Consider the following 18,540-nt stretch of genomic DNA (forward strand, 5'->3'; position numbering starts at 1 on the left):
GCACAATATACTCTCATTACTGCTCTGCAAATTTACTGCCATTGCACGACATATGTAATCTTAGTTAACTGCACTCCCTTAACCTTATATGACTACTTTGTTTAAAAATCATAGCCCGAATACATATTATATGCCCGAATGCCTATTTTCGGATAGTGGTGGACAAGAGTGACATAATATTTCCATCATTTTGAGCACATAACAGTGTAATTGTGTGTTTCAGCAAACAAACAACACCTCATCGCGTCAGTGAAATGTCCTTACAGGTCAAAAAAAGGACTTGCAGTTACATGCATTTTGAAGCTTTTCAAATACAAATTACCCTGAAAATTGTCTTTTTTTGGAACACATGCACATTTTGTGGTTTGAAACAAACCTGCTGTAGTATTTTCTTACACTTCATTAATCGGATCATTTCACCCCAAAAAAACAAAGACTTCCATTCCCTGAGGGCTTCAATATACTGTGTATTTAAGGTTGGAGGTGCAAGAGTAAAATTTATGCAATATCTGTCACTTCATCTGAACGTGTTGCTATGTAACTAGTAAACAGGCAAACAACAGAAAGCGTCTTAATGTCTCTTGGTCGTCGCTTCCAATGAAGGAAGCGAACCAACATCACACTGTAGTTCTGCTCTCCTCCTCAGCATACTGGCTCACGACACCAGCAGCTGTCGGCCTGCCACAGCCAGTTTAGCAGTATATGACACCTAGTCACTACAGCAGCCGCTGAAACACCATAGCTACCAAAAACAGCTCCAGAGATGTGACATGACGTCTTATTTTTACACCTTAACGTGGAGAATCAGAGTTATCCAATAAATAAACTACATGATATTTATGTACCGTTTCACCCTCTTGGCTTCAGAATAATGCGTTGCTACATTTACAAAGTGCTCACGGCGAGGCTTCTTCACCAAGGTGCAAATTCCTCAGCTTCCTGTGAGGGCAGGAGTGGAAAGGGGGAATCAGAAGACCTGCAGATGATGAAAGTTGAAAAACAAGTTGAGAACAAATGGACCCTTAATGGGCCCTCAACTCAAACACTCCAAGATTGGATTTACAGCTGTTTATTAGCTGGATGTGTTGCCTCCATTATTCTTGGCCACATGTGCAGTTATCTTGCTCCCTGCTGGCCAGAAGGAATTTATGAGCTCATGTTGACGTAAGCAAAGATACTCGTTCCAAGAGGAGCTTCCAGTAAATTGTTACACATCACACAAAGTATATTTAAACACGTGACTGTATGCAAGTATGTGTATATGCAGGGGGATGTGAGTTCTTATGAGGGATTACGGTGATTTTACAGTGTTTCCCAATAAGTAAACATTCCAACCTCTTTTTATCTCAAAGTGCTCTGGTCTCTGCCTCGATCTTCCTCTCTCCATGAAGGCTGTCAGGGTCAGCCGGGGCCACAGTCTGCCTCACTGCGATCTCAGGGCCTCCGCCATAAATACCCAGTAAGTACTGCCACGTCTCCTCTGAGATCTGACCATAGTCTGCACCTTGAGGGGAGAAACACACATAAAAAACATTTATTGACCATCTCTTTTCGACCTTTACGTCCTTTTCAGCCAGCACTGAGGTTTTACCTTGCTTGAGTTGTATGTGCCCTCCTTTCATAACACCAATTTTACTGTTGTCGATGGGCCCAGGTGGCTCTGAGAAGACAAATTATAATAAAATATTTTGTGAAGACAGGAAGATGAAAAAATGCTCTACTGTATTTGTCTAAGTGTGGGTTCATACCATTGTCTTTGCCCTTTACAAAGCTCTCCCACTCTCTGAACCACTGCATGCTGATGCACAGGATCACTGTCGGAGCCTCCTCAGCCTGAAACTCTTTGTTCAGCTACAGACAAGAGAAAACTGCTCATTCAACATCCAACACAAAGACATAATTACACGCAGGTAAACCCTTGCAGAATACAGGCTTTTACCTTAATGAAGGTATCTATTTCCATTTTTCTGCGTTTAGCAAGAGCTTCAATCTCCACCTGGCAGATGGCGCACATGTACAGATGGTTCACTGCTGGGCCGCCTCCAAAACTGAGGACAGAAACACCAACATTTAACAGAAAGGCAGGTGAAGAATACAGACTGACACAAATGAATGTGCACGTTTGCTTCCAAATGCAACATTAACTAAGGCCTTGTTTTTTTCTTTAAACACATTATTGTAGAGCTACATATATTCAGTTTGAGCACCCTCATTCACTAAATCAGCAGCATGTTGCATATTTACCTGTTGTAAAGGTACTCCCACACATTCTGGGGAACAATCACAACCAGGTCATCTATGTAGTGGTATTTATTAGGAGGGATCCCTGTACAGAGAAAAAATATGTTAAAGTTAAAGGAGAAATTTATGACCTTTTCTGGCCTGAACTGGAGACTGTGGTAGATTTTTTCTCCTCCTGCACAAAATCCCCACCCTCATCCCTGCTGCCCTCTTAAACATTGACAGCCTGTAACTCACAAAACAATAAATAAAGCCATGTTTTTCTAACTGAGACGCTTTGTTCTTTTCTTTGGTGTTGAGAACAAGAATTATTTATTTTAAGAGTGGAAACGTCGAGAGAGGCGAGCAACATCCTTACAGCACTGTCGCCCATCATTTAACATTTTTAAATGGGTACTGATTATATGACTTGCATAATATCAGAGGAGTCACGAGAAACAGATTAATAAAAGAGAATGGTATAAATTGAAGCAGCAGAGCCTGAAATCGTCTGACTTTTAGTGCCTAACATTTTGTCAAAAAAAGTCTCCAAAAACACTGGATCCTACATTTACCATAATGCAGTTCAACAGTGTCTCTTCATAAAAACCTCAATAATCGTAGGCTGGTTTGGTTCCCCTTTAAAAGGAAGCATGTATATGTTTAAGGCAGGAATTTCACACATTTTTCAGATTAAGATTTGACCACACACCTCCGTGCTGACAAAGAAATGTGTGGTTGCTGATGGGGCCTGGTTCGGCGAACGTGTTGAACTTGTTCAGCCATTCTCTGGAGATGTAAAACTGCAGCAGGCTGGGCTCCTTCATATTGGCCAGAGCCACCACCTTCTGCCTCTCTCTCACCGACTCCTCACTACTTTTCCTGAATGAGTCCAGGAAAATTACAGTCAGTAACAAGATTCTGAATAACTCAGCATAGACTCAGTAGAAAGGTTTGACCTGACGGTGTCTTCAAATGCTTACCTATAGAACAACACATAGGCCTCTGCATTCTGCACCACCGTCTCATGGACCTCGGTGACATACTGGTCATCAAACTCATACCACTGGCCATTGATCACGTTCTGACAGTAAGCTATGTAGTGGCCACCTGCAGCACCATAAAAAGGAAAATATAAGAAACCAAGTACCAAGAAATAGATTAAATATAACAGATAAAAACATGTACACGTTTGCCCATTCTCAAAGATATGTTAACCATCAGGAAATAACATCTGAAATGGCCTTATCTGTAGGAAATGAAGTTGTCTCATACTTCCTGCTGTGCCGTGGTGGCAAATGACAGACAGCAGATCGTAAGTGGTGACCTGGGATGGACTCTCTTTGGCCAGGAAAGGTCGCATGTCGAGGCCCTCCAATGGGAAGGATACGTGGCTGCTGATCTTGAACGAATACATGACCTCGTGCCGGAAGCGTTTCAGGTGAATGCACAGAATCTACACACAAATAAAAAGGGGAGGAAACACTTTATGTGGCCAACTACAAGCGAAACTAACCTTGTTATCTGCAGCAAGAAGAAGAAATGTGTACCTCTGGAAGTCTAAGTACTTTGCAATATTTGACACCATTTCTCAACCTGTAGAAAACAAAATACTGTGTAAAAAATCTAATTGAAAAATATCCTTGTTTAAATTGATGATTGTTTTTAAGCATGCGACTTACAAAACTGCTCATTAAAGAGTCGAATTCTAACCTAGTTCTAACCTGGATTGACGATACATACTCACTTTTTACATCTCTCACAGCTGTACATGTTGTCCCCTGGGAAAAGAATTAATGTAAATGTAAATACATGACATTATTTTCTCTTCTACACTTGACCTTTTAAAAGCTAGAGTATTTTGGTAGAATAGCACCATGTTGTATTGTTTACCTTTGAGTTCATCTGCAGCAAAGAAGGCAGCGAGGCAGTCCTCCAGGGTCACCATGGGCCCCCAAAACCAACTGGGGATACATGAGACTACGAACCTGTTCAGAGAGACACAATCATTACAACCTCACACACAGGGCCTCCTTAGTCTGGATCCTGACAGTGATCATGCCTACAAAAATTACTTTCGGGTGGGTCGGCAACATGTAATGATTACATGACCCCCAAAAGCAATGCTGCCTGGAGCAACATTAGCTCCTAATCTTTGTGGCAGTAAGCTGGAAGGGCAGCTTTCAGCCTAACAACTCTCTTAACAATTCTACCACTAGAACAAGGCCGTTGAATATGCTCTATGTGTTGTTGTCTTACACGGAGGCAGCAGGATGGGCCTGATGGTCTTTGTAAAGTTAACATGCACTTGAGAACAAGGCTCACGTCTGTATAAAGAGGGGTCTTTCTGGCTACCAAGAATGTTTTCAGTCTTCTGAGACTCAACCTTAACTTGTCTTAACTGTTTTTTGCCACTTGGGGGCAGCAGAAACAAGCTGTGAACACAATGCTGACATAGTCCTGACGAATACAAGTCCAACATTAACTCTCTTTTTAGCTTTATTTTTATCTCCACCAAATCCTGAGGGAAATATCTGGCTCTTTAGCTGCTAAATACTCCACTATGTTCACCAGTTAGTTGCTAATATCTTTATCTGTTTGTTGCTGGGGAAGTGGTTTATAGTGGGTTTTTCGCAGCTTTTTTACTGATAAAGGCTGCATGCTGCGGTTGAAAACGACGCTGATGAGAGCAGTGAGAGTGACGCAAAACAGCAAAGTTTAAGAGACTGAGGACTCGACTTGGGTGACAATTGTCTGTTGACTCATCACTATGAGCGACACCTTTCACATTCAGGCGTGCCTTGTTAATATTTAAACACAGCTTTAAAATCCAGGATGGGCATTAAAGGGCATCCCACGTTGTCCAAGAGCTGAGGAAGCACTGACACTGCTACCTCGAGTGTGAAAAACGTTTCTTGATAAAGACTTGCTGAGATTGACACGGGTAAGACTTGGATGAGTGAACCTGAGGTAGAACTTCCTCAGAAACTATTAGAATCACCAAACAAAGGCACCAGCGTTTTGAAATTGCTGGAAGAGGAACAAAACAACATGCTAAGGCCCGTCTCTGCATCTCTGTCCTCATAGTTGAGAAATGGAGATGGCAGAGTCCAGGTATATTCAAATGATCTTGGCAAAGGAAGTGATTCTACTGTTATGTCGAACAAGCAGCGTACAACCCTCTTATATCAGTAGAAAGCACTTAAAATGAGAGGTATCTCAGAGGGTCTCAGGAAAGCTGCTGCTTTGCTGACACAGACAATAACTACACTTTTTGCTGCACTGTTAAAAACCCTCTACAGTCCTTAAAAATGCAACATCACTCCTGTTGGGTCATCTGGTGGCTCAGCACTCAGATCTTGTCCTAGAGCACTGGAAGAGCCCTCCTCAGTCTACATAATCTCTCCAACCCATCAGTCCTGGACTGACTCCCAGACGTCCTCAAGGCTCTCTCACTGCATGAACCACACACAGCTTCATGGCATTAAAAATAACACCAACTTTTGCTTTGCTTTTAAATTCCTGAACTCTGTCAGGGCAAAAGTCTAATCAAGAGTCTTCATCATTTCACGGCGCAGGTCTAGTAACAAGAAACAAACACCCAAAGATGGAATGGCTGAAATACACTGTAAAAGAAGGTGATTAATTGTGAAAGGGAAATCAGTTGTGATATCTCTCCCCACTTCCTGTGACTAACAACCTTCCAGAAAACAGAAAGTCATCTGACATGATACTTTTCATTTGCCAACTCCAAGAGAAGTGCAGATAACAGGACAAGGACACATATACGTGATACCTACATGCCCTCACCTGCATCTTCTGTGGACCCCACAACCACATGCAGTGGCATCTACAGTAAACAACCTGGTTGGAGCCAAATTCCTAACACCTTTCTTGAAAGAGATAATGTGGTCATGATTCCACCTGCTTACTTTATCTGGAAGGACCTTCCACGGTAAATCATACCATGTTAAGCTCGATTTACATCTAAACACAAAGTCAAAATGAAACTGGAAACAATCATATCAATTAGATTCTACTGATTGTTAGCTGACATCTTCCTCTCCTCGGACCATGGAAACATGGGGTGAACGTGGCCCACTGACCGGCGTATGGAGTCCATGATGAAGGAGATCCAGCCCTGCGAGCTGTAAGTGTCGGGACACACGCCGGTCTTGACTGGGAGGTTCTGATGTATGGAGGAGTGGAGCTTGGCCAAGTCCTCTTTACCAGGAATAGGGAGGGACAAGTCTTGGAAGGTTTCCACTGTAGTAGAGACCTGTCACACATTCAAAGAATTGGTTTACACAACATGCCTATCAGTAAGAGTAGAGCTTTTCTCCAGTAGTTGTGAAATAAATGCTTTACTAAACAAATCAGTGTGTCGTCGATGAGTGATTTTGGACTAAAATAAATCATTTAACATCCAAGTATTTACAATAAGTATATGTAGACAATACAGACCAACTAATCTCAGCTAAGAAAGTTTAAAATGTGAATTGTTCAATTAAGATTTTCACACATGCATTTTATTCATTATAATCATTTAAAATACTCTTTATAATAATATTAAAATGAACAATTACACAGGCCATACTCTCATCCAAATTTCACTTAAAACAAGAAAATATAACATTATTTATCAAGTAAATATGGTGTGGTTTCTGACTTAATGTGTAGTGCCCCCTGGTGTTTAAACATGTGAAGCACAGCTCACCCTGTCGCAGGTTAAACACTGGACCAGACTGAGGATGGAGCCATCGAAGATGTCAGAGATCACACTGCGATAGTGAGACTGTTTCTTCTTCCTGGAACTGAGTAGCAGCTGAGCTGGAAGATTCATGACGGCAAAGAGGATATTAGAGGATGAACTTAATATTTGTTGATGTTGTTTGACTTGGACTAACAAAGCACCTTAATCACTGCCACCTGCAATACTGTGTGTGGATGTCTACATTCATTTCAGCATTGATATGTAGTCATCTACAACATTGCTAAATATCTTAAAACCTGTATCTCCAGCACTATGTCAGAAATGCTCTACAAAATCTGGGAGCAGATAACACAGTGTCATAAAATGCCACATCACTCTTCAATGTGCATCCCAACAAAAATGTCAACCTTACCTTAAGTGAGGATTAGTAAAAAAAAAACATTGTGGAATTTTCAAACCTGGCAACTTAATGCAGCCATGCATTGTTAACCTGAAAGACTGTAAAGCTAAAGGTGAAAAAGAGGCCTGTTCTATATGTAAAACTTAAGAAACTCTCACTGAATTAATCAAATTCAAAAGGCACCTTACATTTGGTGTCTTGACCTCTTAATTCATGTGACTCATAACAAGTCTCTCATGTCTGCCAATATGACCTTAGCAACTCTCATATGACGTTGTGGTGCAAATGTACATATCCAGTGCAGAAGTTTAAATAAGTGGAACTCCCCAGGAGTCAGTAGAAATGATGAAGCGTCTTGAATGAGCAGTGAAACGTCTACTCTACTGAGCCCCAGACATCTCATTACCTTTTTTGAAGGAGTACGCAGGTCCTGCAGAGCGGAGGGGGCTGGAGCGAGGTGGACTGGAGGATAGTTTGGGATGTAGCTCCTGAAGGGTTCGCACAGGACTGCAGGGAGTGGACTGGGGCTGGGTCATTGACGCTTCATTGTCTGGCTCTAGACAGCACAACATGGGCAGTTTAGAGACAAATGATCCACATACAGGGATTATAACATTGAAAAATACACTTTCATTATCCCGCTGGCCTCATACCTGAGGTGTTGCTCTGTGCTTCCCCCTGCCCAGCATCAGATAACTGGTTGTTCTCTTGGCTTTGGACCTCAGGGTTTGTGGTTGGCGTTAGCTCCTCTTCCTCTCCCCTCTCAGGAGCCCCCTCCTCAGCAGCTGTATCCACATCCGCGTCCTCATCCATCTCTTGCGAGCCTCCACGGAGGGGTGAGCCAGACACCCTCCTTTCCTTCAGCCTCTCCTTCTCCGAGATCACCCCGCCGGTACTGATGCCCACCATTCCTCCTGCCGGTGGCCTGACCCCGTCGCACTCATCCTGCAGGAGCAGCTCGCCGTCACCCGCTCCCCCTCCCTCCCCCCGGTCACTGCTGGAGCCAGAGTCGCAGGATAGAAATTCATCCTCAGATGGGGAGCGGTCCCCATCTCTTATCTCCTCGCCGTCACTGCCCTCCCCGCTCATGCTGCACTCTGTCAGAGGCTCCTTCAGCTCTTCGTGTAACTGGTCCATCAGACAGCGCAGGAATTCCTGAGTGTCCTGCAGCAAGAAAAGCACATAACAGTCACTCAAAGGGAAGATGCATGAATATGGCTATATCCACAGAGACAGGAGTTTTGCAGAGAAGTTGGACATGTGTTAATGGGTAACAAAAACCTGACTATTTCAAAACAAGAAGGTGGAAAGAGAAATCGTGACCACTGGTGTATGTCTTGTTTACAACAAGAAAGTATTTTGTATATTGGTAAGAAGTGGTACACGGATAACCTATACACTAATCATACCCACTACAGACAGGCAAAATTCATTATTATGTAAAAACATTTTCCATGGCAATCACAATCAAACATGCACTAAGCCTGAATCAAATATGAAAATATTTTTAAACTGGATTACACAGATAATTCACTGTCTTACAAAGAATCAGATAAACTCAAAATCAAAGGTTTGGTTTTGAGCTTTATTTGTTTTTGTATTTCAAGGGATAATTCAGTGTTTCTTACTTCCCCAGAGTCCGAAAAACGTATAGATGCATTTTTAATGTCTCTGCATGCAGTTTGAAGGTGTGTTGAAATACGAGTTTAGCTTATCTTAGCTCAAGTACTGGATGATTATTGGATCAAGTAGCTTGTATAACGTTAAAGGAAAGGTTTGACATTTTGGGAAATATGTTTGCTTGCCGAGAGTTAGACGAGAAGATCGATACCACTCTTTTGTCTGTACGCAAAATCATGTATCTTGCTACAACTTACAAGTTGTGGGTAGCTGTTCCCAGTATTTATGCTAAGCTAAGCTAAGCGCTTCTCTAAAAGAAAGCAAAAAGCAAATTTCCCAAAATGTCAAACTATTCTTTTATGAAATACACAATAACCTCGCTAAAAAGGTTGGCTGGACTAACATAAGTAGACATTGTCTACCCGTCTATCCTCTCCTACAGTTCCCCTCCACTGTTTTCAACTTCATCTCATTCTGGATATGTAGGAAAAACCCTAAAACTCCCCCGAAACTGAACTGTCCCTTAAAACACACAAAAGTAAACAACTCAAGTCAAACCTTTGGTTATTATAAACAAATGTAGTTATTAATATAAAACATTTTAGGGAATGTGTGAGGAAAAATACACAGGGGTTCACAAGACAGTGTCAAGCTGTTGAGTGATGCCAGGTGTAGTTACCTGCTGGGTGCTTGCCCCTACCTGCTGAGCGTAACCACGAAACATGGGGTTTACTAGTTTGATGCCATGAGACAGACTGGTAGGGACGACATAGCTGGGCCTGGGAGGGTAGCCGCCATGAGAGTTAATTTAATGTACTGTAAATCATACATTAGTACATAATAGTCTCATTTTTATATAAAATGTAAAGCTGCATTCACTTGTCTCAAGTAGTTTTATGTCACTTTGATGTGTTCATTACCGTTTTTTATGCCAGAGTTCTGAGATGAGTTTCTGGTAGCTCTTACAGAGTGCCGGCTTCTTATCGGTCCGGACCAGTCCACTGCAGTCCAGGAAGAACTGAGTGAGAGGAGGACTGGTGGGGAAAGAGAGGAAAAGATTACATCAACACAACTGTTTAGCTAAAGGAAAATGAATTAATAAGCATAGAAAAAAAGAGACACATCCCAGGTAATAGACCAGATGTAATGAGAGGAAGTGACCTCACCAGTTGGACAGGGCTTGAAGAGCTGCATTCATGTAGCAGGAATTTCCAATGTTTTTCATTCCTGTCAAGCCTGAAAACAACAGCAGAATCAAGAGAAGTACAGTTTTTTGTATTCCCAGAAAGGGCTGAAAGTGTGCAAACTCAGCAATTCAGATATAAACTCATATTTTTTGATCGTCCAACTTAGAGGACACCACTAAGGGTTAATTGTCATTGCTGGTCTGGATTAAAAGAAGCAGGCCTCGTGACTATTCTTAGGACTCAAAGCAATTATATCTATTAAATATGGCAGCTGTGACCTAATATTAAGAGCACTTCCACAAATGAGTCTGATTTGAGAAGCTTCAAGCGTACTGCTGTTTAGGGGAAGAAAAGGTTACAGAAAATGTGGTGTACCTCTGGGTTTAAGCTCATCCTCCTCCGACTCTGAACCTTCGTCTTCTGCCACAGCAATTGGTACGGCTTTTAGTGGGTGACCTACTGGCGGAGAAGCTGCTTCCTAGGAAAATAATTAATAGATACTATAAATATGAAGGTGAATAAAGAAACAGGTTGTGTGAATTTTAAATAGCATCACTAGCACTTGTAGTTTTCTCCATTAAAATCCATCAAGCAGGAAGGGAAAGAGACCAATGAGGGGGTCGTACTTGCTCCGTGGCTTTGCAGTGTTGGGGTGCAGCAGGTACAGCAGGTACAGGCACCAGCGCAGGCCTGTGGTCCAAAAACACCTCCCGCTCACACACATAACACCAGATCCTGAACGTCGTCAGGTTCACAGTCAGGTTGTGCTTTTTAGCCTAAAAAGAAACATACGATATCCTTCTCATAACCATCCATCAAGGAGGTAAACTGATGACAAGAAGAGCAAAAGCTGGCAGGTATATTAGTGTGAGAGGGTTTTACCTGTGCGTGCAGGGTGCTGTGATCAGAGAAGGACTCTCCACAACCAACATATGGGCAGTCATTCTACAGAGCAGAAACATTATTAGACAGGATCGTTTGACTTCTGAATCCTCTCTACTATCTTGCAAAGACGTCACAATATCTACCCCTCTATCTATCTGAATTAGCTTAATCTATACATTAATTTAATGCTAGAACCTCAGTATAAAATCATAGCTGTAAGTGAACGTAGTTTACTTGCTTGCCTGCGAGTTTGAGAGCTAAATTACATTTATGCCCACCATCATCATTAATTATTAAGCATTCACCTGGCCCTCTTATCTGCAAATTCAGCGGATGTTGTGTTTGCAGTAGTCATCATTTATATGAGGTATGTAAGGTGCACAAGCTAACTCCGCAATTACCTGTGAAAAGACAAAAACTCTAAACATTTTTTAAAAGTATTCCAAGTCCCGACCTTACCTGCAGACACGCCCACAGGTTTGGGCCCCCTGCTCCACAAGACTGGCAGGTTCCCTGCAGCAAGAGGAAGAGAACGTGAATAGAATAGAGAGGAAGACAATAAAATATTACACATAACACTTTGGTTCACACAGGAAGACGGAGAGCTGGATGCTTTTAACTGTAGATACCCAATTAAGACAACAGCTTCCTGCATATCTTCCAGCTCATGTGGTTATTAAATGGCTGCTGCATCAATCGTACAGCAACCTTAAGGGGTGTGTAGACCATGACACGCACAGACAATGACCTAGACTGGGCATCTTTTCCATTGTGCAGAATATTTACAGTGAATGAATGAAACACCCACCTTGGATTTCTGGAGGAGGTCCTCCTTGGTGACCTCTCCTATGGAGTCCAGGTGAGGACAAAGGTCTTGTTCAGCCATAGCTTCTCACTCTCTTCAGAGGGACGTCTGCTAATTTGACAGGGCAGTAATAACAAAACGGTGGTATTTCAGATGACAAGCTGTTGTAGCTAAAGCTAGCTTTGTCGTCTCAACACAAAAAAACACGATCTGCACCCATGGAAATCACACACACCTGGCTGATAAAACACATGTTAAATATCTATAGTGTTGTTTAGGCCATCTTTTCACAGTAACCCCCCCATATTTACCCACACAATCTAACAGCTCTGCAAAGTGAGAGGCCTAATGTTTACTAACGACAGCTCAGAAATCATCTCCCGGCTGTAGCGATGACAACGGCTGCTGTGAATGACTCGTACTCACCAACAGGAGCAGCTGCCACGGTGATAATCGCTATTTTTCATTCTCCTTGTAACCGATCCATACTGGATGCGAGCAGGCGATTGTGTGCTAGCAAGATATCGAGAAGCAGAGCCGAGAGACACGATACCCCCACCATCACCAAACAACTCCCCCCGCCTCCCATCCACAGCACGGCGAGGCGCAGCACGACGCAGGGCTGGAGGAGGAGACAACGAGGAGACGTAAACCAGACAAATCCAGCCCACTGTTTTAAGATACTTTTATTAATTTTATTTTGTTAATTATGTATCTTTGCCTTGTGTTTACTACTTGTGATTTACTTTAAAAAAATCAAATAGATAGGACATTTTAATGCAGTGATGGTAAAGAGCCCTGTTTACGGAAGTGACGTAATATGGTACGTCGTTTAAATGCCCCCCCAGTCCCCTGTGGAAAGTTAAATATCTGAGCGGCTCTGCTGAAATAAACGGAATAGATGTGGATGCAGATATTTATTTAGTTTGAGTAATAGTGCGTTTTAAGGGAATGGTGGTTCAAAGCTCTCTGAAACACTGAATCACTATGAAGCAATTGTGTTGAAAATGCAGTGAAAGAGAATACATCAAAGCCTATGAGGCGTTTGAATTGCCAGGAATTCAAAAACAGATAAGAGAGCATGTGCTAGGTGTGGTGGGGAACATGAATGTGGGAAGTGTGGAGAGGGTGTGAGTGTGTTTTAACTGTGTTTTAAAAAATACTTCTAATTCTTATTGACACAGTGCTTGTCTGCTGTGTGTTTCTCCACCTTTCTGTCTTTGCTGCTGTGACTTGTAAATTTCCCGGCTGTGGGATTAATAAAGTCTATCTTAATCTTAATCTTAATCTTAAACTGTGATGGTAATCTCAGTGTTGAGATCAGAGGAGAGGTGGACGGACAGATTAAGGAGGGAGAATGTAACAAAGGACAAATTGCAGCAAAAGAGCAGCAAGATCAGATATGTGCGAACAGAGAAGAAGAAATGTGTGAATGAGTGATGCAAAATCTGAGATTAAATCTAACACTGAAAGGATCCAGATTATTGTTAAATTAGCAGTGTGCCACTTGGATATGATAGGTTTGAAATGGGAAGAATAAAGGGAAGAGCTCAGTATAGATATAAATAGTACCGGGAAGGAATCTGTGCTTGAGTTTACGCTAGTTTACAATTATATGCATAGGAACCATAGGAAGTGATTATTATCCAGTTTTATGCAAAGTAAATATTTCTACATCACTCACCACAGAAGACAGGGGTTGGAATGGGTATTTGAGAATGCTAATTGGGATACATTTTTAGAAAGAAAGTGATTCCTAAGTCAGATTGATTACATAGAAACATTTGATAATAAGATAAGTCAAGGTATAATATCAGCTGCATTAGAGTCCATTCCTTAAAGTAAAAGCAAAATAAAGAGGAAGGTAGTACCATGGTGGGATGACAAATGTAAAGTAGCAGTGAGAAACAGAAATAAAGCATTTAAACTAGTGGAAAGAACACATGATTTTCAGCATATGATGAAAAAACATCAGGCAATAGTAAGGAGGACAACAAGACAGGCAAAAGGGACACACTGGAGAAAGTACTGTGACTCAATTGATAGGAGAGGCGTTGGGGATGATTTAACAGATGGGCAGGAACAGGAGGGTATGGAGTTATCCTGCTTCGAGTAGGGCTGAGTTAATGGTAAATACTTTTGTTACAGTACACAGTTACAATAATTTGGAAAACTAAATCTGGAAACATGGATCAAGGCTAGATTATGGAAGTACTGTATATGGATCCGCAGCAAAGTTTTGACTTTCTCCCATTTTTCCTTCCTAATTTCTTTAATGTCAAAATATACAATTAGAAAACAGTTAAAATATAATATGACAAAATCTCAAACAATGCTTAGTAATAATCAAATACTACTTATAGTGCACATATACAATTAACTATATATATCTATATCTATATAGATATATAGAACATAAACTATATATGTAACCTACATGTTTTACATTCTTTTAAAAGGTGATGGAAACTTGAAATAAATAAATCGCCACTGTCTCATTAAGTATGACGTACAAAGCCTATTAAGACTGTATGTTAATGTTGTAACACTGATTCTGAATCAGTATCCTAATTTTTAAAACTACAAAGCTGGAGCAGGCAAGTAGCAGTGACATCTGACTCCAGATCGGTGCATGAGAGGCCACGTTAACACGGCGCAAGCCTCGCGGTATTTAGGCTACCCAGAATGCCTCGGTCTTCCTTTCTGCCTGAACCGACATGGTGGGTGCATAGCCGTTTCTTCTGGAGAATTATTATAGCTGTTGTATCTGCTTTCATCCTTGTATACATGCCTAATCTTACATTGTAGATTGTACGTATGACTTATATGAAACCTGTTTGTGTGTGTATTGTCGATATTGCGCGTCGATGTTGTATAGTTCATAGTTAAAACTTGGTGAAGATTAGCCGGTACGAGTATCACTGTGACTCCCTGTCAAGAGCTAAAGCTAACGTTTGTGAGCACGCTTGATTTCAGGAACACGTTCTTTTGCATTTTCTGCATGAATGTGAACTGCCAGAGCTTCCCTCGTAACTTCAGTTCATATTTCGATTGATGGAATTACAACGGGACTTGTAACGTTATGTAGTGGGATACAAGTGTGTGTGTCCGGTTGGGTTACCCGGTAGTGTTAAGCTAATGGGCCCGAGTGCGGTTTCCGTTTGTTCGAATGGTGACGGTAACGTTGAGGCTAGTCCACGTTGTTGTTGATGTCGTTGGCAGTAATCTAATGTGTGAACGTCTTGGTTTGTAAATTATTACTCCAGTTGTAACAGCAAGCTAGTTGCATCTTGAATTCTGTTTGTATGGCATGCTAACAGCAGTGGAGAAAAACATGGGAATTTGGTTAGCCAATTAAGGTCAGTGGTTAAGCTAGCTTTATGCACTACAAGGCCTTTGAACATTACTTCTAAGTTTTTGCCTTCATGGCATTGACGATTAACTGGATCCCATTGACGTAAGCGTGTCATACATTATTTTGGCAACTGTGGGACTTGCCATATTGGGCACAGTTCAGTATAGAATGTGGTCACTGGCAATGATGTGATGAATTTCTTCACCTGAATCCTCGATGTGGATCAAACACGAGCTTTTTAACACTGAGCAGAGACCACAAACTAACAATACTTGTTTTGACCACAACATTTGTTGTGGACATCAATCTTTGGTTAGACACAACTGTTTTTTCCCTCTGGAATTACTTAAAGTTTAAGGGTTTGGGGTTTGGCTAGCTTTATTCACTACAAAGCTTGTAAGCTTTACTCCATGTTTTTGCCTTCATGGCATTGACAATTAAGTGGTCCTCAGATAGACTAATGCTTGAAGTGTGTTCCTTTTTGTAATGTTTGTTGAGAAACAGCTCTAGGTATTCGACATGGTCAACCTGCATGCTAAGCAATGGATGCTAAGGCCCAGGCATGCAGGGAAATTGGAACAGTGCAGAGCGTCATAAGTTTGTTTTACTTGGGCAATAAATTAAACACGTATCAGCCTCTACAATGGTGATACTATGAGCATTACTTAAGGCACAGCTGTAGATTCAAACATTAATTTGGGTTTTAAACTTTTTTTGTGGTGTCAAGTCAGTTTACAGTATGTACATCCAATAATCCATCATAATACTGTTTTCTTCTTGACAGCCTAAGGGAAAGAAGGCTAAGGGGAAGAAGGTGGCACCTGCCCCTTCTGTGGCCAAGAAACATGAGGCCAAAAAAGTAGTCAACCCCCTGTTCGAGAAGAGGCCAAAGAACTTTGGCATCGGTAAGTAGCCAGGTGGCATTTGGGAGAACTTGGATTGTAATAGTGCAGATGATGACAATAAATATTTGCTATCTTAACAACACTGATGACAACCTTCCACCAAGATCGCTGATGCACTTGAGATTTAAAGAACAAGGTTTTGCCTTAGTTTGATATCGGATGCTAAACATTTGTTTTGGCTTTTCCCTCAGGCCAGGATATTCAGCCCAAGCGTGATTTGACACGCTTTGTGAAATGGCCTCGTTACATCCGCCTGCAGAGGCAGCGTTCCATCCTCTACAAGCGTCTGAAGGTTCCCCCTGCAATCAACCAGTTCACCCAGGCTCTGGACCGCCAGACCGGTACGTTTCAAAAACATTTGACATCTAGAATTACAATGATGTCGAATGGGTCCTTTTTAATGCCATTGTGGCTTTGCTAATGATGTGAAATATTTGCTATCTGAATAGCCGTGCTGACATTCCACCAAGATCACTGATGCAATTACTTGAAATACTATTCACTTATCGCGCTGTAGAACAAAACCATGTATGTAGCAGTGGTTGACATTAATTTGTAATGTACTCTGTTCCTCCTCAGCCACACAGCTGTTTAAGCTGGCCCACAAGTACAGGCCAGAGACCAAGCAGGAGAAGAAGCAGAGGCTGCTGGCCCGCGCTGAGCAGAAGGCAGCTGGGAAGGGTGATACCCCTACCAAGAGGCCCCCTGTCCTCCGTGCAGGTGAGCAATAAAGAATTTGGTATAAATTTCTTATTGAAACTCAGTTAATGGTTATATTAGGATCCATCTTGTGATGGTATTAAGTGTAGTCTTGCCTAACTTGGCCTGAATGCAGTGATGACTTGAATTTCTTCACCTGAAACATACCTTGATGTTTTTTGAGCTTTTTAACCCTGAGCATTGGCCAAAATAAATCGTTTTAGGGCAGGGTGTTTGCAAATTAGAAGTTAATCACATCTTTTGCTTCCCTACAGGCGTGAACACTGTCACCTCTCTGGTGGAGAGCAAGAAGGCCCAGCTGGTTATCATTGCCCACGATGTGGATCCAATTGAGGTAAGTGTCAGACATTATTTTGCCAGCAGTGGAACTTGCCATATTGGGCACAGTTCAGTCTAGAAGGTGGTCACTGGCAATGATGTTTGAATTTCTTCACCTGAATACTCTATGTGGATCAAACACACGAGCTTTTTAACCCTGAGCAGAGACCACAAACCAAAAATACATGTTTTGACCACAACAATTATTGTGGACAACAGTTTTCTCTGGGAATACCTAAAGTTATAAATGCTTTCCTCTAATATTTTCTCCTGTGGTTCCCCTGCTTTTCTAGCTCGTCGTCTTCCTGCCAGCTCTGTGCCGCAAGATGGGCGTCCCATACTGCATCATCAAGGGCAAGGCTAGACTGGGCAGACTGGTGCACAGAAAGACATGCACTTCAGTTGCCTTCACACAGACAAATCCGTAAGTATGCCCATGAACTGAGCTGTTATGTCCGAGTTTGACAGAGCTATATTACTGGCTAACCTTTTTAACTCAAGTTCTCATCTTGAAATTCTCATGTCCAAAAATATTTAATTGCATATCTACATTACCCTTATAAAGTTAACATGATCATTGACTCTGTAATGCCTTTTGTAGTTCATCTCTAAATGGTGCCAGCACTGTACTAACTAGCTTTGCTCTTTCCTAGTGAGGATAAAGGTGCACTTGCCAAGCTTGTGGAAGCCATCAAGACCAACTACAACGACAGATACGAGGAGGTGAGCAGTCATTTGAGTTAACAAGAGTATCTCCACATGAGTAAAATTGGATATTAATATCAAAGAACAAATTGCACCATTTTAAACTCGCTTCAAATTTGTTTTCCAGATCCGTCGTCACTGGGGAGGTGGTATCATGGGCCCCAAATCCACAGCCCGCATCACCAAGCTGGAGAAGGCAAAGGCCAAGGAACTGGCAACCAAGCTTGGTTAAAATGTTTGGAATAAAAAATGTATGTCCTAATGGAGAGAGAGACTGTTTTTTTTTAATTGTTACGACTAAATATATGGTATTTCAGAACCAAGTTGTCACTGTAGATTTTTCATTTTCATTCATGTCAGCATTCATTCTTCCAAATTGCAAGTAGGGATGAACACAGGGAATATTGTGGTACATGATGCATTAATGTAGTGATGGGGTTATCTAAATTAGAAATAAGAGTTGGGATAGGGTAGTGTGTGGTAAATTTTACACATCAACTCAAGGCAAAGGCATGAACAACCTGATGGGTTTAGAACACTTTATACTATTTAATGTTTAATATTGGGACACTTCATAAACCTTTACTAAAACTTATGTTGTCAAATGATTCTTTAGTAAGTCAATTCAGTGAACTCTTGACTAAATCTTAGATGGTTCATCCAGATCAGTTTTATTGAATGTGGGGCCTCCAGCTGCAAAAGTTTC

At 41.6% G+C, this 18,540-nt stretch overlaps 2 protein-coding genes and 5 non-coding genes across 7 annotated transcripts; 6 read left to right on the forward strand and 1 right to left on the reverse strand.

Annotated features, from left to right (window-relative positions):
• Window positions 1-1,346: 1,346 nt before the first annotated feature.
• usp20 (ubiquitin specific peptidase 20) lies at window positions 1,347-11,912 on the reverse strand. The gene is made up of 24 exons (XM_070925273.1): window positions 11,835-11,912; window positions 11,486-11,539; window positions 11,024-11,086; window positions 10,768-10,917; window positions 10,517-10,619; window positions 10,121-10,190; window positions 9,875-9,988; window positions 9,655-9,733; window positions 8,275-8,498; window positions 8,055-8,229; window positions 7,741-7,888; window positions 6,938-7,050; window positions 6,327-6,499; window positions 4,114-4,208; window positions 3,968-4,001; window positions 3,771-3,816; window positions 3,496-3,676; window positions 3,204-3,330; window positions 2,933-3,102; window positions 2,245-2,326; window positions 1,940-2,048; window positions 1,749-1,851; window positions 1,592-1,660; window positions 1,347-1,504 (listed from the first exon to the last, which is right to left on the reverse strand). The coding sequence occupies exons 1-24, from the start codon at window positions 11,910-11,912 to the stop codon at window positions 1,347-1,349; spliced, it is 2,718 nt and encodes a 905-aa protein (XP_070781374.1).
• A 2,607-nt stretch (window positions 11,913-14,519) lies between these two features.
• On the forward strand, window positions 14,520-18,096 carry rpl7a (ribosomal protein L7a). Its single transcript, XM_070925275.1, has 8 exons — window positions 14,520-14,551; window positions 15,971-16,091; window positions 16,283-16,432; window positions 16,671-16,811; window positions 17,066-17,145; window positions 17,423-17,553; window positions 17,783-17,852; window positions 17,962-18,096. The coding sequence occupies exons 1-8, from the start codon at window positions 14,549-14,551 to the stop codon at window positions 18,064-18,066; spliced, it is 801 nt and encodes a 266-aa protein (XP_070781376.1). The 5' UTR covers window positions 14,520-14,548; the 3' UTR covers window positions 18,067-18,096.
• On the forward strand, window positions 15,365-15,439 carry LOC139301814 (small nucleolar RNA SNORD36). The gene has a single exon (XR_011598892.1). It is a non-coding gene; the product is annotated as a small nucleolar RNA SNORD36 (small nucleolar RNA).
• Window positions 16,135-16,207, forward strand: LOC139301816 (small nucleolar RNA SNORD24). Its single transcript, XR_011598894.1, has one exon. It is a non-coding gene; the product is annotated as a small nucleolar RNA SNORD24 (small nucleolar RNA).
• Window positions 16,507-16,573, forward strand: LOC139301806 (small nucleolar RNA SNORD24). Its single transcript, XR_011598884.1, has one exon. It is a non-coding gene; the product is annotated as a small nucleolar RNA SNORD24 (small nucleolar RNA).
• On the forward strand, window positions 16,921-16,993 carry LOC139301815 (small nucleolar RNA SNORD36). The gene has a single exon (XR_011598893.1). It is a non-coding gene; the product is annotated as a small nucleolar RNA SNORD36 (small nucleolar RNA).
• Window positions 17,220-17,295, forward strand: LOC139301813 (small nucleolar RNA SNORD36). The gene has a single exon (XR_011598891.1). It is a non-coding gene; the product is annotated as a small nucleolar RNA SNORD36 (small nucleolar RNA).
• Window positions 18,097-18,540: the final 444 nt, after the last annotated feature.

The sequence above is a fragment of the Enoplosus armatus genome, chromosome 18, assembly GCF_043641665.1.
Source record: "Enoplosus armatus isolate fEnoArm2 chromosome 18, fEnoArm2.hap1, whole genome shotgun sequence".
Classification (NCBI taxonomy): domain Eukaryota; kingdom Metazoa; phylum Chordata; class Actinopteri; order Centrarchiformes; family Enoplosidae; genus Enoplosus; species Enoplosus armatus.